At 38.5% G+C, this 26,380-nt stretch overlaps 1 protein-coding gene and 1 long non-coding RNA gene across 14 annotated transcripts in view; one reads left to right on the top strand and one right to left on the bottom strand.

The window, feature by feature from the left end:
- The window catches only part of WNK1 (WNK lysine deficient protein kinase 1), a 98,713-nt gene that overhangs the window by 50,917 nt on the left and 21,416 nt on the right, over window positions 1-26,380 (bottom strand). For all 13 annotated transcript variants that reach the window (XM_040650576.2, XM_015286692.4, XM_015286704.4 and 10 more), the window contains exons 2-4: window positions 16,948-17,120; window positions 11,968-12,188; window positions 9,797-9,954 (exon numbers count right to left, since the gene is read on the bottom strand). In XM_040650576.2, coding sequence (XP_040506510.1) covers window positions 9,797-9,954; window positions 11,968-12,188; window positions 16,948-17,120 — 552 coding nt within the window. The remainder of the gene's footprint in view (window positions 1-9,796; window positions 9,955-11,967; window positions 12,189-16,947; window positions 17,121-26,380) is intronic.
- LOC121107292 lies at window positions 5,426-25,057 on the top strand. The gene is made up of 2 exons (XR_005841098.2): window positions 5,426-7,887; window positions 8,455-25,057. It is a non-coding gene; the product is annotated as an uncharacterized LOC121107292 (long non-coding RNA).

The following is a 26,380-nucleotide window of genomic DNA, read 5'->3' as shown; positions in this document are numbered from 1 at the left end:
ACACAGAGTATACCTATATCCTAATTCTCATCCTAGCTCAAATGAATACCGACATATCTATTAGGAAAAGGAAGATCCCACTCTGCATTCACTCAGGTAGAAGAGATGTGGGTTGCCTACAGAATCTATATTTTACTGTTCTTGTTAAACAAGAAGTTATAAAACCTGAGACAGCAGAAAAAAATTTAAAATGATACTGCACAGTTAACTGAAGTGAAAACTGAGCTTCTGATGATGGTATTTCCATAGTAATTAATTCTGGACAATTGATAATTCTGTCAAGAATGAAATCTGTAAATCCTGCAGAATAAGCTCTGCACAAGATCAATATCCTAGCAGAGTAAATAGCATTACTGCAATACAAGCAATAGGAGTAGACAATGGCTGACAATGGCTTTCAATGGGCTAGAGTTAGCTCACAAGGCACTATTTAGACCACTGTCTCAGAACAGTTCTGCTCTCTTATGAAGAAAAGGAACGACTGCACATTTTGAACCTGATACCTTTTGAACTTGACTAATCTACCACCACCCAGACCAAAATTCCTCTCTCAACTATTTAAGAAAGCTCTGCATCACTGAAATAGCTCAACCAGTCTGTCTGCAGTCACTAGAAGCTAGAGATATGACATCCATCTCCTATTATACTGGTGTGCAAGTAATTTAAGTCTTGTGATTCTTAAATTTCTCCGAATCAGCTGTCTTCAACACTTGCTCCTGATAAATGTGCACACCCAGATTCACACTCAGTTATGAAGACAATGGAGGCAATGCAGTGTTTATACAGGCTTGATGGCTATAATATGACTGACCAGCTTGGAAATTATTTTCCTTTTCATTTCACCATGCACTCTCAAATAATGAAAATCCTTGAACTGAGGTCGCTTAAGAGAAATGTCTAGTTATTAGCATGAGAGAATCTTTAGTACAAAGAACAGAACGTATTCCTCATCTGACTGTTTGTCACTTCTTGCTGTCATATCCATCCACAATTAATCTTCAAAGCCGCCAGAGATTCAATGTTGTGTTTTTACTGAAATCCAAGGAATTTAGCATTAAAACTTTACAACTCTGTGCATGTGAAGACTATCCCATTAACAAAGCTCATTTAAGAACTTGAACAAAGACCAGTCTTACCCTGGAGAAATCACTGCCCGTGTTCCTTTCCAAAACCATCCTATTTGTGATAATATTGAAGGGCATCTTACACTACCTTACAATCACCACCACGTTGACTAGTTTCCTGGCCTATGTGCAAGTTCTCTGCTCATCAGTGCCTCCAGGTAAGAAAAAACACCAACTTATTTCAAAAGTCAGAAGAATCTGGAGCTGAACACGTTTTAGTTTAAAAGTAGATGAACTAATGATAGCGCCTCCTGTAATTGCAGCATTCCAATCTAAGGAACAGAAGAAATTACACAATCCCTAGAAGAGGTGACTTAGTAATCAAAAGGCAGAATGCAATTCCTTAGTGCATAGCTGTCAAACAACATAGCTGCATGGTAAAATGGGCCTTGTTAAGAAATACACACGATGATACAAGTGAAACAACAGTAAAGTCCAAGTAGACGAGAAGGCTGGGCACAGCTAGAATCATAGAATCATTACGGTTGGAAAAGACCACTAAGATCATCTAGTCCAACTGTCAACCCATCACTACCATGCCCACTGATCATGTCCTTCAGTGTCACATCTACCTTCTTCATGAAAACCTTCAGTAACGGTGACTCCATCACCTCCCTAACACTTTGAAGCAGGAGTACTGCCTCTGTCAACTGAATAAGAACATGCAATGGTAAGCATTTCAAGTTAGCTGAATGGCCCATCGTTTTGTTGGGATTTCAGCTCAGAAATGGCTTTCAAGAGAATGGCAACATGCCTAGACACACATCTCGGTGCTATAAATATAGAAAATCCACAGTGACACAATGTTAAAAACAAAAACGTCTCTTCTATTTTCAGTATGGAAAATGTATTTTTGAAAAAAAAAATCATATCATATTAGTTGCATTCTCTGCTTTAATTAGCTACCAATCTGACAGATAACCATCATCTAACACTCATTCTAAAATCTGAGTACAGCAATAGTAATTCTAAATCCACAGATTAGGTCCAGTGAACTTGGAACTGAATTAAAAAGAACAATCCAACATTAGGTCTTTTTCATGGGCCATAAAACCACATTTGCTACCAATATGAACACTTAGAAAATACCTACTGAACAAACATAAACCTGTGTTCTTGGCCAAGGATAACATTGCAAACTGCAAAAATAGTGCACAATGCAACAAAAGTCACTATCTCTTTTATTTTCTGACTTACCAGAATAGAAGTTAAAGACTTCTATTCATGTACCAAAAGATTCAGTTTCAGATGAGGGTCCTAAAAATATTCTTGCTATGCACAGAAATCTGATAGTGGTAAAAGGTGGTATGGTAGAACCATCTCAGAAAGATATTTACCTTAATAAGTCAAAAGCTCAGTACTAGAAAGCTCAAAATACCTTCACCAGACAGAGAAACAACTGTCTTTTTACCCTTTAGAATAAAAACATAATGCACAATAAACAACACACAAACTTTTAAGCTTGGTGTTTCTCTCATCAGAAACAGAGAGTCCTGGAGAACTAAAGAAGCGATTGTCCCATATACACAGCGCAGAGGTGAAGTGAGACCGCACCTTCAATATTGTGTTCGGTTTTAGGCCATATGGAGTTGCATGAGTGCGTGCACAGAACAATGAAGCTGGTGAAGGAGTTACAAGGACTGACTGAGGGAACTGGGGTTGTTCAGTCTGGCTGAGGGGAGACCTCATCCCTCTCTACGATTTCCTTAAAGGAGGCTGTAAGCTAGGAGAGCACTGACCTATTTTCCTCAGATGATAAGTGATAGGATGCATGGAAACAGTCTCCAGTTGCACCAAAGAAGGTTTAGACTGAACATTAGGCACAATTTCTGCACGGAAACCATGGTCAGGCACTGGAACGGGCTGTCCAGGAAACAGGGGAATCCCCATCCCTGGAGGTATTTAATAAACACATGGACACAGTATTAAGGGACATGGTTTTGTGATGGGATGGTAGGTGAGGCTGATGGTAGGACGGAATAATCTTGAAGATCTTTTCCAGCCTACATGATATGATTCTCTATTTTTGGGAATTAACTACTGTAAAATTTCATTCAGTTTCAGTAACTCTCACTGTCCTAATATGGGAACAAACAAAAGCATTCAAGTAGGCATACATGCTTGCATGTCACAGCCTGTTCTGGAAACAGCTTTCAGAAGCTTGGGAGATAACTATATAGGGTTTCTGTAAAAATTTGGTGGAGTTCTGGCTTATGAATCACATAACATCTCTAAATAATTTTGTTGTTTTTGTTTTTAAACTCTCTCCCCCGTCAGCTTCCACAAGACAAAATCTTTCTTGAACTCATCTCATTTCTATGCCAGTGCAACTATAGGAATACAGTTGGCAGGACAAGAAATAGCAGCTCACCCATTTTTAACATCAGTACTTCTGACTAGTGGCACAATGTTGATGACTAACACCAAGGTATCAGTCTCCCCATGGTAACACCTCTCTGTGCGTAACAGAAGAGTCACCTTTCCACCGTTTGTTATGTTAAATTCATCTCAGTTAATGTCAGAGCTATACAGATGTCCACACAGGACAGTGTTACATATTAGCAACACAATTTTACAGAGCTGATCATTTGGAGTTATTGAACTTTTTTTTTTTTAATATAAATTGTTTACTCAGTATATTGCTGTTTCTAGAAAGCTGAATGAACCTATATTACAAGCCTGTAATACAACCAAATCTTAGAATTCCACATTGAAAAAATACATTTGAACTTCATTTTCTGGAGCTCAGTTCACAGCTTCTCCCCATTTTAATTTCTGATTGTTTTAAAATATCTAATTCAAAATTGAGAAAACATTCCAAGCTCAGCAGTGAACAACACAGGAAAAACTTTTCACTTCAAACCACGTTTTACAATACCAACACTGACATATTCTGTTGTTTCAGCTGTAATCTAGAAACTTCTGTAGCTGAACAGTACAAATGTCTCTTAAGACCAACTTGTAAAAGTGATCTCATTTTAGAAAGGAGTTCAGTTGAATGAGCCTTTTTTCTCCCAACTTCAGATATCTTCCCTGGCTTTGTATACTGTGTAGCATGCTACATCTCAGTATTTTAGCTGATCCCTGCTGTTTCTCACTTAGATCATTATTTCTTTAAAAAGATGACTATAAACTAACAGCTTCTTAAGATATTAATGTTTCGAGACCTCGTATTCCTGTTTCATCCCTCTTCCATTTTTGAGCCTATGTATTTCTGAACTGATGAGTCAGAGACTGTACTGCTACCAAGGAAGATTCTTCGCTCTTAAAGTGTGCTGTTCAGAATGCTTGCAACTGAGATGAACAGCTATAGGAAACAAGTGGTAGAAGCTTACATATTGTTTAATCCATTTAGTGTGATGCTGAGGAATAACATCCATTACAAAACTCATAGGTTTTGTGCTTCTATTTTTTCCCCACTTGATTCTTAAGTGCCTGAATTTTCTTCTTTCAGTCAATACAGTTACAAGAATTTTCCCCTTCTTACTCTGTTTACTGTGCTTGATTGAAGGTTCATGGATTTTCAGTATGCACCTTAACAAAAGGCTGCTTGCTTTATTTGTGGGCTCCCTCTCCCTCCTTTTCCACTGCCTTTCCCATTCAAGAACCTGGTAGAAAAGGCGGCTATCTATATGAACGAAGCCAGGAAACCAAATTATTTGAGACAAAGGAACAGAGATTTATGTACATTTAACAATTTCCATATTGCTTCCAGAAAGTAAAGTAGGATATTCATAAATATCCTTGTGTCATAAATATACTTGTGTCACTAGACACAAGTAAAATTGATCACAAGACGAAAGGTGAAGCATTCATATTTACTATCCCTTTAGGGAAACAAAAGAAGACAGATGGGATGACTTGCCCATTTCATCTCCAGTGAAAATAAGGAAAATTCAGTTGATTGAGTTTTGTGATTATGATGCCTAACTTTTTAAGTCACGAAAGCCACTTACCTAACCTCAAGTGACCAAACTGCAGTACTTAGTGAGTGACTGGCTTCCAGCCAAGAGAATGACCTTCACTCCAACCAGTAAGCTTTAGTTCCCACAAGTTAGGGAAATTACAGATTTTTAAACCAGTTAGACACTGCCTGGTCTGGTTACTCATTATGTACCTTGTTCCCCCAGGTGTTTTTTTAAGCTCGGTACAACTGAGATGAGAAAAGTTGTGCACATTCTGTGAAACGTTTCAGTACAGAACATTGTGTTTTGTTTTTCCAAGTAAAAATGCAAAATGTTGTTTGTTGTTTTTTTTTTTTTTTCTTCTCATGCTAAGGCTCAGGTAGCAGACATTTCTTCAGAGAAGAGCCTGGACTTCTGGTGAAGGAAAAGGTAAGCCCACAACTTCACTTTGTCCAAGTAAACGTGGAGAAAATTAATTTTGGAGAACAAGACTATCAGAAAAACTTAAAAGGTAAGTTGATGGAATGGGAGGGGGCAACAGAAGACTTGTCTGTTCATACACATGCTAGGTTTTCAGTACATTTATAACCGGGGATGGTCTTAACTTCTTTGGAATGAGAATGTTTTTTTGTTTTTTGTTTTTTTTAATAGAGGTATATGTGCATGAATGAGATGAAACTGCATAGTAAACATCGTTAATTGTTATTCTACTTGTCCCAAGACTAGTCAGCTACTTAGAAAGTGGGAGTCTTAGACGTCTAAGTATTAGAGATTGAGCAAATATGCATTTATGAAAATAGTTCCTGTGTTGCAAAAAGCAAGTCTGAAGGAAATACAGTGTAGAACTAATGAAATCTGTGAGCTGAGAGCAAATGTAGCAAAGAAAGCTAAAAAAGACAAGCCAGCTTTTGAAGCAACCACATGGATTACATCAGTTGCACCAGAGGATGAAACAAAGCAGCTGAAGCTAGCGCAGTCATGTCTTCATTGCACTGCTTTCCCAAACAGTCTAAATTAAGAAATCATACTTAGGATGTTTATTCTACAAATACCTGCATTCATTTAAATACACAGATAGTTCATTTCAAATATTTCTTGTTTAATGCATATTTCACTAACTTGTCAGAAGTCAAAGAAAGAATACCAGTTGACAGAGAGGAAAAATGTCAGACAGGAAAGTCTGAATTTTATGAAGATTGTACACCACTTGAGCAAACAATTAAGTAACAGAATTAAGTATCTTGATCACACTTTGTATTGAACTACTTGTGCCGCTTTATAGGGTTTGGACACTGAAATAAACAATAATGAATAATAATCATCATCGCCACAGGAGCAGGCAACACTACCTTAATAGTACATTTTATTTTCAATTAAAGGCTTAGGTGTTTTTTCTTAGGCCATGTAAGCAGCAATGTGTGCCCAGCTGAAGAGATTTACTGCCTAAATCACAGAGGAGTTCTTGTGTTTGTTTTTTCTTTCCAAATAAGATAAAGACATTGCAATTCCTGTGATCAAGTACTAACTACTCATTTATTTAGAACCATTTCCAAAGAACACTGTATAGCTTCAAAGAAGAAAATAAGCTCTTTTTGGAGACCAAGTTGCCACATTGTGTTTTGATAAGGACAGTAGCTAGACTCCCTACACAAGCAACAAAACATGCAGGTATTTTCTAAAGAAACTGCTAGTAAAAGGGTCTGGATGGAGTTTGCTGGAAGGTGTAAATACAAAAAAAGTAAATATGTTGTGTCAAACTCCTCCCAGCTTCTTTACCAGAATGGTAAAACAAAGATAAGCCCTAAAAATTATAGTGTTTTTAAACTGAGCTTTTACTCAAATCCTTTTACTGAAATAATTCTTCTAATGAAAGTGAGACAAAAAACCAGTTTAAAACCTTGCACTTATTTCTCGTGCCAGGGAAAATTTGGGAACTTTATTTTTTTTTCCCCCTAATAAAAGAGAATTGGGATATAAATTTCTCACTGAGAATACAGACAGGATAGACAAACATCCTGGATACACCAGACTCGTCCAGCAGCGCTGTTGCTCAGTATGTGAAACAGTAATAAGTGGCTGGCCAAATAACATCTCATCACAAGGGCAAACTTCAGATAGACTTGCTATCTACATCTTTGCTTACCTACCTACATTATTTCATCAGAAAACTGCTTCCAGAAAAAAAAGGAAAACCATAAACAGGTGAGGGAGAACACAACTGAGTATTCTGAGCAATTAGGGCAAATACTTTAAGCCAATGCTGCAGTGTTTGGGCACCAGCTAAAGCAATCCTAATCACAAAAGAGTAAGATCAGAAAGCAATGCAGAGTCAGGCCATGCTAGAAGAAAAAACAACATATAGACACAACAGGAGAGGAAGAACAAAAATGCAAGCCAGTCCTGACAGGACACAGTACCTTGGACATTAAGACACCTACAGGTTTCTGTCCCACACAGTAGCTAGGGTCTAAGCTAATAGACCAGCTGTGCTTTTTGCTAAGCACACCAGTAGCTAGAAAGGGGTTGAGGGAAATCAATTCATTTTAATATGTATCTCCTGCGCTGCATGACTGCATGTTTCTATTTTGTTGCCTTTTGAAGTTTCAGTGATTTTTATGCTTTCACATCCATGATCTTTCAATGACAGACTGCCACTACTGTCTTTACTTCTGGTCTTTGTGCATGCCGCTAGATAAAATCATCCTATTGTTGAAGGCACGGCCAGACTAGAGCTCCTACCTCAGAATGTTCCTAAATACTCCTAGGAAAGTAGCAAACTGGAGGGTTGAATTGGAAACACTAAACACCTACCACAAACCACAATCACCTTCTGACCCAAGTTAAAAGGAAATGTGTTGGTAAGTACTGCTGGATTCACTCATACAGGAACCCTTCCAACTCCATTCTGAAGTTGACAGTTCACATGCTGACCTTCTAAACACTGAATTTCTCAATTGGTCCAACCCCTTGTCCACAAATGTAGACACTGAAAAAATTCCTAAAATACCCTTCAAAATGAAAGTAAAAATCTTAAGAGGACAAGAGCAGAAAACTGTAGGGCTCTTTCCACGTTGGTAAAAAATATAAAGTGCATTTTATTTCATAACATCATTGTGCTGCTCACATTACAGAAAAAAGTGAATTCTCCATTGTCAGTTAAAAAAGGTTCATGCTTTATTTCTAGATAATGTTGTATTTTCATTGAAAGTCTTCCTTGAAAACTATTCAAGTGTCTGTTTTCAGTTTTGTGGGTTTGTTTGTTTTTAAACAAACTGCTTTGCGGCTGTCATACAATAAAGAAACCCAAATATATCAAGATAGCCTTTCATTCTCTGCCTAGAAGCAGAGACACGTACATTCCATTTTGTTTACTTCCCTGTTCTCTGCTCCTTCTGCAATCAAGGAAATCTTTTATTTCCTATCAGAATGCATTTTAGAGATGCCAAACAGTAGATGAAACAGCAGAAAAAAGTCAACAATAAATTCAATTTGTGAAACACCAGCAGCAAAGTGCAGTAAAAGACTGAGCACAATATTACCATTCCACGTTCCTCATCCATAGTTCAAGTGAGAGTTCAAGAAGTTCAACAGTCAACCGAAAACAGTGCAGAGAAAGAAGCATTCAAGTTTGTCAAAGGTACAACAAACAAGTGGTAAGTAGAATCCCAGTAAGTCTGTAATTAAGTTTCTAATTGCTAAGTATTTTGCAGATCAGGGAAAGGATGCTCCTGGAGATTTCCAAGCCTGAGATCACCTATTTCAAAAGCTAACTTTCCTCACCACAGCCCGGTTCCTAGCACATTTTAAGGAATAGGCAGGGTAGTTGCATCAGGTGTCTGTTCTGATATAAAATACCTATCCTTACTGAAATTATGTTTCTTTGGCTCTGGGCAACATACATAAGCATTACAGAGGATACCACTAAAACTGTTGTGATAAGCTACTTTGTTTTCTTTCTCTGATCTAGATAGCCAGCAGATCAGAATGTGTAGTTAATCAACTAGATTTTACTCTTGTTCCTTTTGATTTAGAGGACTACAGTTAAGTTAACCAACATGTCAAAAAAAAAGTACGTTAAAAACTTACTCTAATTGTTGATAAAAAAGGGGCTATTTTTCTTCTTTTTTTCTTCCTCTGCCTGTGCCTCCCTCACATTCCCCTTCAAAAAAGCAATCGTATTCTATTTCACCAAGTCTTCCTTCACAACTCATTGCTTCTAACAAAGACCCTTTTTTCTCTGTTTGCAGTCAGCAATTATATCTGCCTCTTACAGCATGAGGCATCAGGAATAAGCATTTATATTTCCAGACCTAAGCAAATCGTTTGTTATTAAATCCTCAAACCCTCAAAAATAATACACACCAGAAGATTAACTGGAATAATACTTTCTCCAATCTGTAGACAGCTGAAAGTCTTTTTCTCCCTTTGCACATGTGCACAGATGCACCAATTTTCTCAGAGTAAGTTTTCCACTCTCCCAGATAGCCAACCTCACTGCTCTTTCTCATCAAGTTTCTCTGTTTTAAATCCTATGCAATATCTTCTTGTATACTGAAGGCGTATCAGCACATGCAACATTTTGTTGCCATTCACATATTTTACAAGCTTCTGACCAACCGTCTGGGGTAAGTTGAATTGTTTTATTCACTTCCATCCGTACCCCTAAACACTCTTGCTATCACAAACACTTGCACAATGCTGTGCCGTCCAGCTTCACTCTTTTGCTAGACTGATAGCCTTAGAACCAGTTAGTGGGGAGGAACTTACACTGGTCACTCGACGGTAGATCTGCGCGGCATTTTGGCACTCAGAATAAGGATACTCGGACGTTGCCATCTCTAGCATACACATCCCAAAAGCATATACATCAACGGATTCATCATATTTCTCCTCATACATCTCGGGGGCCATGAACTCTGGGGTACCTTAAATTAAAAGAACGATTCAGACTCTAAATGTCTCAAAGCGAGCAGAGGCTGCTGGCGTTACTCACCGCAGGAGGAAGTGGATGGGCAGACCTGTGAGACAAAAGAAAGTGGAGGCAAAAAGAAGAGGGAGGAAACCCTTAGTCACTCTGTTTTATCAAACCACTCTGCGAGTGTTCCATTGCAAGGTCTTTACGGAATAAGAATGGCATGAAAGGGCTGATGTAGTTCTCATTTTATGCATGTTAGTGCGAGGACCAAAACAGACTGAATCAGGCATCAAATGGAGGGAAAGGGGATAAGGAGAAGGGAAAACAGACTAGCCATAGGCTACAAACCAAATACTAAGGAAAGTTAAGACACTTACCTTTTCTCCCTGTAAGAAAGGAGGCACATTAAACCTGGTTTCAAGAATTACCTGACCGCCCTCTGCTGCAAAAGAAGTAGTACTGGTAAGAGCCCACAGCTAGTCTCTGTCCTAGCGCTCTCCACCTACTTTTTGAAGTAGAATGGTTCAGGAAAGGCCTTGCAATGAAAAACTCTTTTTGTTAAAAGAAATATAAATCTTCATGATAGAAAATGAAAAGTAATTTTCTGCAAAGGCCACTCACCGGAGCCCTCTTCTTCATATACTTACCTTCTCACCTGCAGTATATTTATAGGCCTACTGCAGATACAGGCATTAGTGAGGAACATCCTACAGTCAAAAATACTTAGAAATACAGAGAGATTGAGTTACAAGCATAGAGCGTGAGATTCAACAAGTCCCATTTAAATAGTTTGCAGAAAATTTTTGCTCAGAGAAGCATCACAGCATCCCCTCTGTAATCAAAGGGACTGCACTGTATGATCAAAGACATAAGTTTGATTCCATAAATTTAAGCACAGAATTATTTCCTGCAGATACCAGATTCAAGATGGTTTTATAGATCAGTGAACAGTCACATCTGTTTTCACCACACAAAATGATAAAAGAGAATGCCACTGCAGCCATTTATCCAAAGGCAAACTATTAACACACAAAGTGATAATTTTGTAATAATAAATTTGAAGAAAAGGGGAGCACACTTAAGAAAAAACTTTTTTTTTTTGGACAATGTGTATTTTTTATCCTTTACTATTGTTTTGACCTGGTTAAGAAGCAGGAAATATTTCAGCAATCACTTCCAAGAGAGTTTATGGGTATACATTTTTGATCCCATTTGGGTATCTAATATAGGACTGTTGAGCAATATTACGTTTTAGCAAGCTTAGACACTAGAAATAAAAGCAATTTCATTCCTTGAAGCCTACTTGTCCAACTATAAGAACAAAGCTGATAAAACCATTTCTTTAAAGAATTTACAAGAAGAACTGTACTAGATCTATCAATCCAATAGCTTATTTTCTGAAAATGGTCATTAGTGGATACACAAGAATAGAGCAAGTACAAGACAATACTTCCCCAATGCATCCTCCTAACTTAATGTAAACCTGCAAGTCCAGTGACTTTCTGATTAAAACACTATACTCCAGTCCAACTGCAATATATTTTGACTTTCTTTAATACATCTTAGCTTTTGCTTATTTGCCAAGTGTAAGACATTTAATATTAGCACCTGGTGACAATTGAAAAAATTGGCTGTATAAATTAATGCTTAACTAAACATCAAGATGCTTGATAGTCACCAAAACCCATTTGCATGTTTCTTGAAGAGACGTATAATTCTCACCTTTCATATGTAGTTAAAAATGGTTTTATCAACAATGTTGCACAAAACTGTTGGGCAAGGCAATAAATCTATATTCTGAAATACTTTAAGTTACTATACAGATATAAAACACATATGCAGAATTTCATCACGTCATCTCATCAGGAACTCCAACTGACCTCAAAAGCCAAGAAATAAAATCTACACATCTTCAGGCTTAGATCGTGTACCTTTGAAACCATACTTAAAAGGAAAGCCCTTAAGGTTCAAACTCTCAAGTATATAGACCGGCTCATCAGCCTTCTAAACAGTAGAGACTTACCTATCACACTTTTGGCAAAAGAAGCTCGCTTCAGGGTTGCCAGTCCAAGGTCTCCAATCTTGACTGAACCGGTGGGGCCAGTAATGAAGATGTTGTCACATTTTAAGTCTCTATGAATAATGGGAGGAGTGCGTGTGTGTAGAAATTGTAAGCCTTTCAGTATCTGACGACACCAGCTTCGTAGTACTTTGATTTTCATCACTTTAAATCTCTTCAGATACCTAGTGAAAAATAACAGTACATTAAACGGGCTCTAGTGTAAGCCACTTGTATTTCAAAATTAAGTTCTGCTACCAAGTAGCAGATTATGCTGTACCATTTGCTGTTCTGAAGTGAGAAAGTAGTAGCTAAAGAGACTGAGAAATTTTAATTTCATCTATTTTAAAAAATACCTGTGCAGTTCAAAAATCAAAGAGTTGAAGATGGATCCCCCTCCCAGAAAGAAAAACTGCCCTACAGAAAATTTCTACCTACTTCCTTCTAACCACAAGACTATAGCGCTGAAAGTTAAAAAATAAATTAATTATTAAATTGAATTATCAAAATATTTAAAAAAACAATCTGCATACCAAGTCAACCTTAAGATAATTAAGCACTCAGCTTGCTAAGTTTCAAGGCACTGCTTCCCCAACAAACAGTTAAAAACGTATGCATTACAAGCCTTTATCTACTTATTTAAGAGGATTGCCTCCCCCTGCATTTTATCCTATCATTGCTTAAATAGTTAAAATCTTTTCCTTGGTGAATTATTGGGAAGAGAGCAGTATAGACAAAGATGCTAATAAAGAACAGCCAAGCACAGAGCTGCTGCAGACCATGCAAGAGTTACAAAGTCATACTACCTTAGTTATCAATGTTATTCCAACTACTTTGACCAAGTATTCCAGATTAAGTATTCCAGATTACACTTTGAACCTACATCAAATTTACTTGATCTCACAGTTGATTTGCTTGACAACACTTCCCTGGTTCTGTCCCATAGAGGATGTGACTATCTGAATCTGATCAGTTAATACTCACCATGTTAAAACTACGGAGAGGAAAAGATCTTTAAAATGATTATGCTAACAGATTGATGTGGGAAGTACATACACAACATCAGCATCCCTTTGCAGGCAAAACATGACCCAGTCCTAACTGTTCTAATATTGCTGCTTTCTAAATGTCAAGAGAAAATTCACACACAAAAAAATTATTTTCCAGTCTTTGTGACACAAGAGTGTGATCTTATCCTACTAAACTTTGATAGATTAAAGATGTCATAAAGTGAATGACCTATGACCTATTCAAGTGTTTTCCAGCTGTGTATTCTCACACACCCTCTTCAGATAGAAGTGTTAGTTTAAAGAAAGAGTTCCTTTCTTCCTTTTTAAAAAGATAGTGCTGAAATGCACTTAGAGAAGGAACTGATGAAACGGTACACTGCATACAGCAATAATTTTATTCTTATGTGGCCAAGGTTACTCAGTTCAAGTCAGATGAGTTTTATACTGCCACAAGACTGGTGGTAAATTCTGTGACCAGGATGGAGTTCAGCAGCTACATACTTAAAATCAAGTCAGGTTCAATTATTCAATGGCAGTGTTCAGCCTTTGGCATACCCATAAGATTACTCGCATCAACACCAGCATAAAAACTCCATAATTAAACTCCTGTTGCTTTAAATTTCTCCATTTCAGAGGAAGATCTGGAAAACAAATTGCTAGCAATAATTCTGCAATGAAAACAAAACTGTAAAAGCAAGCAGGACCCAGTTCCAGAAGGAGTCTTGAAACAGAATGTAAAGGCGGACAGGGAAAAAGCCAACCCAAGGAAGGAGACAAGCTGAAGGAAGTTCTGGATCACATCAGCTACCACTTGAATTCTTGCTATTGACACAATCCTCATTCATCACTCTTGAGTCTGTTCCAAAGATCACATGGTAGGGGCACTTCAGTTCAGCATCTGGAATCCCTAATTACATTCTTGGTTTCAAATATGCTAGTCTACTGCCAGCTTCTCACTGTTAAAGGATCTGGGTCCAACCATTACCCAGCATCCTGCAGCGTTGCTGTAATTTTTCCATAACACTGTCATAAACTAAGTCACATGCCACTTAAGGTAGAAAGTATTTTAAAATGGAAAAATATATAAATACTTAGAAATACATGGCAGCCCTATTAGCCTATTAGGTTTTAATCTTCCAAGTATTTTACATACAGTAAGTCAGGATTGAGAAGACCTCGAGAGGTCTCTAGGCTAAGCTTCCTTTCCACATAGGGTCAGCCAGGAAGTCAGATCAGGTTAATTTGGGCTATATCCTGTCAGGTCTTGAGTATCTCCAAGGAAGGAGACAGCACAGCCATTTGGGGCAACTTGTTCCACTGCCTGACTGTCCCCATTGTCAAAAAGTTTCTTATTACACCCAGTCTGAAGATCCCTAGTTTCAGTTTATGCCTGTTACCGCTAATCCTCCTACCCACCAAGCACCAGCAGAAAGAGCCTATGACTTCTTCATAGGCACTAGAAGACTGCTCTTAGGTCACTCCTAAAGGTTCCCCTTCTTTAGCTCAGTTTTTCCAGCTCATAATCACACAGCAGGTGCTTCAACCCTTAACATCTGATGACCTCCACTGAACTTGCTCCTAGCTGATCAACATCATTCTTCTCTATTTAACAAGGTAGTTGTCAATTAAAGATAGGTACTTGATCGTAGCACAGAATACAAGCAAAGATGAGAAAACAAGGCTTTCCTGATAGTTATCTTCAACAGAGAAAAGTAGGAACTAGAGTTTGATTTTCTGTCTCGCAATTTTGTTTGTATGGATTTTTTTTTTTTTTAAACCAAGAAGACTCGCAATCTATCACAGCATCTCATCTCAAGGAGCTAGAAGAAATCCTACTAAGTTAGCAGAAGCAGTTATGAAGGTACATGTCCTACCAGATCATTAATACTTTCATTTGAAGTGGATCAGGAATACATAATACAATGGCCTTTGGAGACAAAACTAGAGGTAGACTAGACTTAAGTCAAAAATTTAACAGTGTAATTAAGACTTAAAATAGAGAATTCAATTTTTCGCAGTACTTTAAGTCTGTTAATACGTAAATGTTAGAAAGCAAATTCTTACAATAATTGAGTTGTAAAGCTTTTTCATTGGTATGTAGAAGTTCAGGGACTTTTCTTCGTGCAAAACTAAAAATCTTCCCAGGCAGCATTTTAAAAGGATGAGTTCACAATATTGCATACACAAATACAAAAGGACATCGTGAAAAGATACTCCGGGATAACATTACACATCTCACGTTTTGCTTGTTTGTTTTTAATATCAAGTGGCAACAATGGCTATGGCTCAGGATGAGGAGGATACCACTTGTTTTAAAAGCAGGTAGTATAAACACACTGGATAAATATGGAAGTAATACTCATTCAAACTCCATATGCTAAAAATAAGTGAGCAGTATGGGAACAGGATATAAATGAAATGCATATTGTTATTAAGTTTGGTATTTCAGAAATTTCTCATGCAGTTTACCTGTCATGTCTCCAGTGAAGGGCACAAAAATAAACTGAATTACAAACAAAGTACACAACAGTGAAAAAAAATAAAGTATATTATTTAAACGATAGCCAATTAAAAAGAATATTAAGCTTTTCTTTCCTGGATTAAAAAAAGACCTTCATACTTCAGAGTACAAAACAATCTCACAGCTAGTAAATCTTAAGTATTTCTTCCTATCAAGACATTATCTTATTGTCATCTGCTTTTACTTTATCTTGCTTATGCTACTTCATAACCAAGCAATCCAAACATTAAATCTATGGGGGAAAGAACAGAGTAAGAAAAAGAGGAAGAGTTATATCCAACCCTATATACGCTACTATGAAAATAAATCCCTGTAAATAGATGCATCTGTACAAAGCTGTAAAACCTCCGTACCGCTCTAAGTACAGGACATGAGTAACTGATCTATTACTTTATCTGATATACCTTAAACAATCTCAGAAAAGCCCTTCATGGACACACAGATAAAGTTCAACTTCTTTAATCCTCCAGCCCTATTTCAAGAAAGAAACACATCCCTATAATTACAGTTCAGACTCCCAAGAGCACATTTTTCCTGTTTCAAGCATGTCCATTTGTGGCAATCAACAAACACTGCAAAAAAACCCACAAGTAGTTCACAGCCTATTTTAACCAAAGTTCCTACAGTCTATTCACACATTTAGGATTTAAATGCTACTCCAAGATTTAAGTGGGCACCAAATTAAGACACCACTCACGAATTTTAAGTCATGGCAGCTTTATTTCCAGTAGCTTAACAGCGGCTGGATGCTCCTGAAGAAACTCACATCTCTTCAAGACTTTCAGTGTAAGGCTAAAGCATGATTTCAGTTCAACTCCCTCAGCTTTACGTACCACTAGAGGGCCCTCACAGCAATTTGAATCACTAGTTTCCAACTGGCTTAAAAATAGACCTAGCTTCACTCAATTACTTCACAGGTCAAAACTGTAAATGCTTTCAAGCTTTTCTAAGTTACTACCTCATGAAGTTTTAACTAAAAAGATGCATTTTGGGGACTTTTTTCCTTCTTTTTACTGATTATTGGTACTGTAGTAACACCCAATGCTTCCCAAACAAGCTGAATCGATTAGTGCATTGAACTCTACAAAATACCTCATGCCAAATGGAAGGAAGCTCAGGAGGAAAACGAAGGGTACAGAGAAACAGCATACTTACTGAGCTCACAAAATCAGAGAGTTCTACATGTGCTTACGAGGACATCACAATGAAGAATCAGACAAGTTTGCTAACATAAAGAATGGTCCATTTTACCCTGCAGTGCTAATAAAACTCTCCCTAAAGAATTCCCCTGCAGAAGTTTAGCCCCCAGTAAAAGGTCTCTGTCCTTACCTATTTTGAATTATCACCTACTTCAAGTGCTCTAATTTTGTGATAATGTTCATCAAGTGCTTTGACATGCTAGAATTTACTTACGTTTTTAATGTTCCAGATGTCATGAGTTCTGTCACAAGGACAATACATTTTTTTCCTTTGACTGTGGACTCCCAGGAATCATAGAACCTGACAATATTGGGATGCTGAAGCCCTTTCAGCATCCCAGCTTCCTCTTTAAATCTTTGTCGCTCTGACTTGGATAGCTTCCGATCCTAATGAAAAAGAAAATAAAGCTTTGTTTTATTTCTTAGAGAAACAGCAAATTGAAAAACAGTTGTGTACAGTCATTCAACAAGAATCAGCATCTTTTAAATGCCATTTTGTTTGCAGTTACTCATGCAGTAACTTCTCTATTTAGAAGATACTCTATCAGCTTTTTATAAATTATAGTTTTCCTTACAGTATGATTGGGGATTATCTCCTAGTGCTATTTCTTCCATCCCTACTCCAAAGGGATTGCTTGACTTGAGGCACAAAGGGGACAATGTCCTAAAATACTCATGCATTCAAGGACAGACAAAAAGGGATCATTTAAAGCACATATCAGATTATAGACACCAATAATCTTTAGTTATTCCTTCAAGCATAGAACCCACACCACTGGTAACAGACTGGATTAATTCTCCATATAGGTGGTAGAGCAGAAAACTTAACATATAGGATGCATGTATAATGGAAGACAAATAAATTTGGGTTGGATTTTTTTTTTTTTATTAAAAGCATGACCTCACGATTGAGCAAGCTCCCTGTAATGTAGCATCAAGGAAAACAAAGACATAATTCACACTAGAGAGACAGCAAGCTTTTGGCCAGAGACAAGTCATGAAAAAGCTTTCCTGGACAATACTGCTGTATATCTACCAACAGCCAACTATCTAATATCTTCAAGATTCTGACCAGCTGACCAGGAGTAAGTTGCAAATATGAAAAGTCTCCTTGCATCTTTCAGCTGTCAGTTTACCAATGCATAGTAACACTAGTTTGGCTGATCAACCGACATAAATCAGATCCACATGAAGATAGCATTAAAAACATTTCAAGATACACTCTAAGCCCAGATTTTTACCGTGTTTCTACCAGCTAATTATGAATAACCAGTGCCCCCTGTCAAATCTGAGCAATAATTAAGTCACTCCATTCCACATTTACTTTCCAAGTAGAAGGCAGTAGAATAAGCACGCAGGGTCTACTCAAACTGTTCACAGCTGTCCACTAGTCTGTAATTCCTCTTCCTTTGTTAACAGTTAATGTGTTTTCTCAATACTACTCATCCATGTTAATATCTAAACCATCCTCTATTCACAGAAATTATCGACTTTTCCTAGGAGGCATAGACTACTTCATTCCCAGATGAAGCTCCAATTTTCAGAAGTGTAGGAGTCTTCCAGATCAAGGAGGAGAATAGGTCTGAAATTACTTCAGAGATCAGTGCTTTTAAGTGTCCATCACTTACCATATATTTATGGTTGTTTAGGAAAACACCAAATGCTTAAGTGCTACAAATTAATCAATAGGTGTCAAAAGCATTCAATCCCACAACTATTTCCCCCTGCAGAAAGCAGTGCTACCACTTCTCCTCACTCCTTCAGAAAGCATACTTGCACAAACGTAAGTTTTGACAGAACGTGCTTGCAGAAACACTAAGAAAACATGTCAATATTCACATCTGCTGAGATCTGGTGGTGTTTTTTGGTTGTTTTTGGTTTTTATTGGGTTTCTTTAATATGGAAGTAGCGTTCCTATTTGAGCTGTCTTACACAGCTAATAGCTTTCTTTACAATATAGAACAGCGCAAGTTCTGTCCAAGACCAACTTGATCCTGACTGCTACAAGCAGTAGTGATGCAGAAAAGCAGTGAGCTGCTATCAGCACATCGATCAAAAGATCATACACACATGGTTTAAGGATCTCAATACTTTGAACAGAACACATGATCACAATAATCATTCTCACAAAGAAAACGGAGCAGATTATTCCCAGCCTCTGCTCTTTATGCATATAATTCATCTGTTTAGCTCTATATCCAATTACTACTTATGGTAATTATAAAACACAGGCTGTAACAATTACTTATTATATCGCTTAAATTTAGCTATGTAATACGAACACCTACATTTATTTTTGTCCAAAAACCAGCCTGTAGATATACACTCGGATTAAGTTTCCTGTATTTTGTGAACTAACAAATGTGACTAACCAATTTTAGACTACACTTGACCTTAAGTTCTCATCTAAACCCAAGTATGCCCCATCTCACTTTTAAGGGCCTCATTGGGCTTTCCCTGTTGCTGTACTTCTGGTGCCAAATAGAAGCTAACAAGTGCTAATCGCTCTTATCAAGGAGCAGACTCCTAACGGGCATGCATATTTTGAGTCACTTCTCGTTCTGGTCACATCAATGGCAGCATCATGTTCCTGCAGACGTATCTGTGACGTTTAAAACAGACACTCAACACTTCACTGCTGACATTAACAGAAGGAAAAAAAAAGATCCAGACAATGACAATATATTAACACAACACTTCTCTGGAAGCCACAGTGCCCTAATGATCTCAGACAAGTCTGGACACAAATACAGGCCAATGAACACAAATTCCACCCAGAGAAAACAGCAATATTTCTGCAACCAAGGAAACATCGCACCTTTTGGGAGCACACTGCAGCAGCCAAAGTTAATGCTGAACGGAGCTGTAAGAAAAGGACAGAAGCCACTTGTTTCATAAGACCAGCAAAGCATACAGCCTTAACCTACCCTCATTTCCTCGGTCCATATGCTCATCTGTAACAGGTATTTATATCTCTTTCCTTAAAGGAACACTAGTGCTAGGTAGCAGAAAATGGTGAATGTACTTGAAAAAGAAAACTAGCAGTCAACGCATTAGACCTCACGTACAACCACACCAACAAAATTCATCTGTATATACAATGACTGGTGGTTACACTTCTATTAGCTACCTTCCAACACAACCTGCAAACAGCCTACAGGCTAAATGCAAGGAATGTAAGAGCCACCCTTGTTCCAGTTCTATCCCCACCTCTAAAGAAACAGTACGAAGTATCATAGTATCTCTCTCAAAATAAGCTATTACCTCTAATTAAATTATATCAAAGGTGAATCAAACAAGATCTGTACCTCCTGTGGCCTTTTTTCCCCACAGCTTGGGGTCTAAGTAGGTATAGATATGGAAGACATCAGCATGTATTTGCTGTTTCCAGCAAGCAGACCTCACAGCTTGACATTCCAGTATCCCAAAGCACAAGACTGGGTAAACAAATGCAACGTTCTCTCTTTTATTTTTATTTTTCAAATCAAACAATGAGAAACAAAGCAAAATACAAAGGCACGTAAGATGCTTTTTCCAAAATCTGAGAAATTTTATAAAGAAGAAATCACTTCAAGGACTGTTAATAATATATGACTTGATATATCTTATCCTCCAAAGGCCAATTTGTTTTGGAATTTCAACTAAAAATAATAATTAAAAAAAGATTGGACGCCCTCCTTCCTCCCCCAGGCATTCATTTTGACCATATAATGAAGCAACACCGGGGCAGACAAGACAAACTCTTAAGTCTTGCTGTTTGCAAATCACATTCTTGCATCTCAGTTACAGCAAGTGCTGAGCTGATATAGCCTAAATATTTAAAAATACACAAGCTGTCAAACTCCAAGAGAACTTGCTTCCTAAAATGGACTTAACTACCTCATAATTTGGACGGCATTGTTCTCCCTGAACCAATAGCTTCCCTGAAGGACCGAAGTGTCACATCCCAATCACTGGGCTGCCCTTCCAACAAATTGAAACAGATGCACCGAGCCCACTTCGTTCATTTCATTCATTCCTTTCCACCTACATTAAATTGTTTTGACAAGTCAGGACAAACAGCAAGGCTTCCCAGCACGTGACCTATGGGTCTGCAGTGCCAGAGGCCTGAATAGAGAGGCACTAAGTGAAACAATTGTTCAGCTCAATACCATTCAATAATCTTTTCTTGACAGCTTTCATTTATCCACATGTTTCCCTCTGACTTCTTTTGGTCAGGAAACAGCTATCAGAGCTACTCACATCATTCAACGTAAGACAGGAATCTCAGTCAGTTACAATACGCCAGGTATACGGGCTGATCCTTTTGCTGATGTATGTAATCTGGAAGAGCATGAATTACCCAGAACTGTTAGAGCCTGCCTTCTATCCCTGTGCCTAGCTACCTTACGTAAAGGAAGAAGAAATAAAGACAACTAAAACCAACCTCATCACAGATCAGCTTTTCTGCCAAGCCGCAGAAAAAAAAAGCACATCAGCAAAAGTTATCTATACTCTCTCAGTGATTTTTTCAGCCAAAGCTTAATGTCTGTTCAGCATCCTTCTGAAAGACGGAAAGAAATACATTTCCGACATTTAAATTAATCTTAAATTTCAACTGGGCTGCTCGTACACCAGTTAAAAGGTTCCACTGAGCAATTTTTCCATGTGTTCTCTTTCCCAACTTCCTGCGGTCCTCCCAGGCGTTGTCCCAAAGCACTGTGACAGGGACTGCACAGCACACCGGATCCCGGAGCGGCCCCAGAACGACCCTTGCAGGGCGCAGTGCTCATGAACTCAAAAAAAGGTCTCGCCCTCTGCCTTGCCTCGCTGTGCATTTCTGCTACATGGCCCCAAAGAGCACCGAGGGGGCCTGAGCTAAATTACAGAACAATTCAGAAGAAAAATGTTTCAACGCAATAATACAACAGACCTCCAGAACTGCATGTCAAAGACTGAGTTTTAGATGTCGGTAAAAGCAACAGTGCCCTGCTAGGAAAACTACAGGCAAATACTTCATTAACAGAATGAACTGACACACTCAAATGAACAGCTGAGTGAGTGATGTGCTAAACAACTTAAAGAGAAGCTCTCTCTTCCACATATTAGGAAGATATCAGGGAAGAAAGTAATAGACTGATTGCTTTACCTTTTACAGACAGGTTTTGCTCACTTTCTGCACATCACACCACTAGATCCAGAAATTCTGCATTGCTATACTGCTCACATAAGTACTGGGTTTGGATTTTTGCTTTTTATTTTTAAACTACGCTGGAGATACACCAGCTAGCTTTTATCTAAAAGAGGTGTGCTAGAAAATACCAGACAAATTAGTAGGAATGAATCTACTTCAAGTGATGTGCTCTGACAACGTACTGCAGTGGCAGACTTCAAAGCGCTGGTGAATTATAGATAAAGTGAATCATAACCGAGGTAAATAAAATATCTAGCTCTGCTGAGGTTACACCAAGCAGCATTTTATCAAGCTTTCCAAGTATCTGAAAATCTGAGGGAAGTTACTGCAGCTCCCACCCTATTATTCAGAAAAAGTAGGATACAGAACAGACAAGTGCTCTTCTGTGCGCATTTCTGCAGGGTATGAAAAAGGCTTTGGAAGCCTTTTAGGCAAGGTTAATGAGGGGTCATCAGAGGAGAAGCTAGCAAGACAGTGCTCTGATATTCAGTGCTGTTAATGGAACCACAGCTTTGTGGGCTGCAGTGTTCTCATTCTGAAAAAATCTAGCAGTTAAGAGGAAAAATGAGCACAGCGACCACTGAGCTAGATTAACAAAATATCAACAAAGAATTCACTGAGCTTAAACATCAGCCAGTGTTACGCAGTTGATACCTAGAAATGGAAGTCTGAGTGCACAAGAACCGCCTATTTTTGTGTCAACACAAACCACATTAGATTTCTAAAATTATAAGACAAGATGGAAGGAGAGGGGGAAGATACCATTCAAAATGCATGTCTGTACACCAAAAGGCATGAAAATTGAGATCAAGGATCTCCACACATCCTTCCACCTGCATACCCTTCTACAAGCCACTGAACATGAAAAGTAGATTAAATGCAGCTAAGCAGCTGCTGCTGCAAGAGGTTTTTTGTTGTTGTTAGGCATGCACTTGCTCAAACATTCCGAGCATCTGAGCACCTGGTTTGAGAGTGTAATTGTATAATATAATGTTTATAGAGCTATATAAACCTTTAGCTAACCACAGAGTGAAGAATCAGGTCTGCAAACCTAAGAGAAGACTTTTCAAGCAACTCCTGCTTCATGCATTCTCCTTGCTACAGCTCTCCTACCTTCCAGTAGTACAGCCTTTTGCAAGCAAGTCTCTACAACCTAAGACTGTAGTGGTTGATTCCATAATACGTGTCTGGTAATACTTGGAGGGCTCTCAGCACACTGGAGAAGACTGTTGGCTGCCCAAGTTGCCAGCTGCTGAATAAGCAATACATTAGGACTGTGCCTACTGAGGCCAGTGCTACATTAAGATACCCCAATTTAGTACACAAGAAGTCACCGTATCAAGAGTTGCCAGAACACAGCTGTCAGTGCTTCCAAACTGCACTCCATGCACAGGTGGAGCAGTATATTAAAACAGACACACACACACACTGTTCTTTAGATAAGTCAAATGCTATTTCTGCCAAAAATACACACACGCATTAACCAAAAGACAAGCCAAGAATAAAACAAACCAAAAAAGCTACTCTCCAAAGAAAGACAAAGCTAAGAAAAGAGTCAGGCTTCCTCACCATAAAACCACAGCACCCAAAATCCTCTACGCATTCAGAAGGTTAGACATCTCCCGAACATCAAACTCCTTAATTACCCCTCCCTCCATCAGTCTGGGCCACTCATCCCCATAAACAGCTCTGCAAAGATTTTAAGGAAGAAAGGAGTTGCTTATAGAAATTAGAAATCAAGATCGGTTTCTGTGTCTGAAATCACATGGCCTTCTGAAAGGGAAGAATACCCTCATCCTGACATTAAGTTGCAGAGTCTCAAAACAGACTTAAAATGGCAGAAAAGCCAGTAGCTATTTCAGTACACAAGGATTAATTAATAGAAAAGCAAATCTGAGGACTTTTGTTGTCCTGCATTCTGGATGCTATTAACCAGTAATTTCAGTCCCCTTCTTCCTCATCCTCATCTTTGGGGATGAAAGACAAAGTTCCCAGGACAGGTAGCAGAACGAAAGGCAGTGCCAAGTTAGCACTTACTGAAAGCACCACCTCACATCCCTGGATGGACAACCTCCACAGGTTCAAGGCTCAATTTTATATAAGCTACAGACAGTTCCAGTGGAGCGTGCAGATAATCTTGAGAAAGATTACACTGAAGTATAATGGTCATATTTGACACAATTGAAAGGAGTAGGGTTAAAACAGTCATTTATCTACTACACCTTTTCAGCTTTGTGATTAAGGGTAAATATCTTTCTGTAGATTTCTTCCTACTCAGGTAGAAGTATTCGAAAGTGCTCTGAGTTTTCGGCAAGCACACAACTCAGCACTTTAATTGAAAGCTTGTGGGATTATTCACATTCAGTTGTACAGTTTCCTGTAAAAGCATCTACCTGTATGTTCCCTTCTGCATTCTCATTTCTAGCATTTTAGTGCATAAACTTAGGAGCAACACAGCACACTCATTACTGATACAGGTGAGTGATGCAGACAACACCTGCAAGCTTAGTGCTGCTCCTCAGAGGAGGGAATTAAAGCAACAAAGTATACTCATCTTGACAGAGATGATACCTGGGAAGACTGGTGGGGAGGGAGGGGGGGAAGAAGAGGAGGGAAATACAACTCTTAATATTCAAGAAGGGAGCAGACAAATCTTTGAAGTTTTGACAAACTTTTCCTGAGAGCTGAAGCATTCTGGTGCTTAGATGGAGAAAATAGGTCAGTTAAAAGAAAAAAGCTCTAGGCTTTCCTTATTTGTATTTAACAAATGTGATCGCTTACTGATTCAGGGCTTGGGTTGACAGGGTTCCTCCATTCATTTTTCAAAGAAGCACCAATCCCGTTCAAGAAAAATAATAACACAAACATTTAAGTTGGCAAAAATTAAACCACATAGGTCAGAAGCAGTGTGCAACTCGGAGGTAACTCTGTGCATCTTTACACAGCAGCCCTTTCCTGCCCACACTGAACATGACAGTGAAGCAGACAGGGGACTGGAGTAGGGAGTTACACTCCGTGTTGTCTAAGCTCCATGATGATGAACCCGGTAAACATCAAAAGTGAGATTTAAAATAGATTGGTAATTTACTCAAAGCATCGGTAGCTTTTTACTCTGTACTGGAAGACAGAATAAAGTATGCTTTTCCTTTTGTTTGTTTTGCTTTCTTTTCAACGTACACATCAGAACTAGCACCATTCTGCATACACGCTTATTACTGTTCTCAAAAGAGTTTAGTCTGCAGAAGTCAGTTATACATAACTGAAAGGGGAGATACTTAAGCTACAGAAGACAATTACATCTAACATTAAAGAGAGTATCCATAGGTGAAGCCTACGTACGTGACTGAAAGATATCAGTGATGCTCTCCATTTTCTCCTGCAATTGCTTGTTCATTTGACGAAGCTATGATTCATCAGCACAGGGGAAAGGGAAGAGAATATCATCACTAATTACATTCCTCTGTTGTGGTCTCTTCCCACTGTTATACATGCAGCAGCACCCGCCCACTGGCAGCAGCATCTAGGACACCTGGTGGCAGCAATGTGCTTGAAGAGCCACCATCACTGAGAGCTCCTGATAACAGGGCATTAACATGCATGCATGTGTTTGCTTGCACCAAATTCCAGCACTGTTGAACACAACTGACCTGCAGCTAGGCACAGTTACAAGCTTCTTCCAAGGCTAGAATGAAGAAAGTTGGCCAAACCCTCAGGTTCCAAGATCCCATTATTCACAAGGACACTCAGAACAAACCTAGTACTAACACTGCCATACAGGAAGCTGGAAGTAAGGAATAACCAGGACACAAAAACAAAGATGCTTAAGCAAAGGAAGTTAGGAACAGCTCATCAGAGATGATCTCACCAGCTAGCCTAGATACAAAGCCATTCTGCCTCACTTCCTTACACTGAACAAAGAGCAGAAGTGGGATCAGAAGTGTAAGGAGTATGGAAATACAATGTGTATCATGAAAACAGCTGCAGAAAAAACACCCTTTTGTCCCGCAGGACAACAGCAGATCAGAATATTTCCTCTTTATGTAAGGTTACAAGAAATCTTAACACAACTTCCAATGTTTACCTTTCGGAGCAGTAGCACTGTGAGAATAGTTATTTGAAGCAGTGCCTAAGTTAGCACACGAGGCACACTTCAGTACCTTGCTCACTGGAGACACACAGGTGTGAGCGTGGTGCCTAAAGTTTGGTACAAGGAGACAAACCTAGGAAAGATAATGGCAGAGAACCTACACCACTCCAAAAGGGCTAGAACAGTGTGGCTGACAAGCTGCCAAGATACTTACACTGTCTGATTTCTTAGCTTTCCACTTAAAATGGGCATGACATATCAGGCACTGAAGCACCTAGCTTTTCCCAAGAAAAATAAAATAGAAATAATAAAAATAAATCAAAACCATCCCACCCGTGAGCTTGTTCCAGAGCTGGGCTGTGTGTGAATAGATGTGTTAATGCAAGT

The sequence above is a fragment of the Gallus gallus genome, chromosome 1, assembly GCF_016699485.2.
Source record: "Gallus gallus isolate bGalGal1 chromosome 1, bGalGal1.mat.broiler.GRCg7b, whole genome shotgun sequence".
Classification (NCBI taxonomy): domain Eukaryota; kingdom Metazoa; phylum Chordata; class Aves; order Galliformes; family Phasianidae; genus Gallus; species Gallus gallus.
The sequence above is the reverse complement of the archived record's forward strand: the minus strand, read 5'-3'. Positions and strand labels throughout refer to the sequence as shown.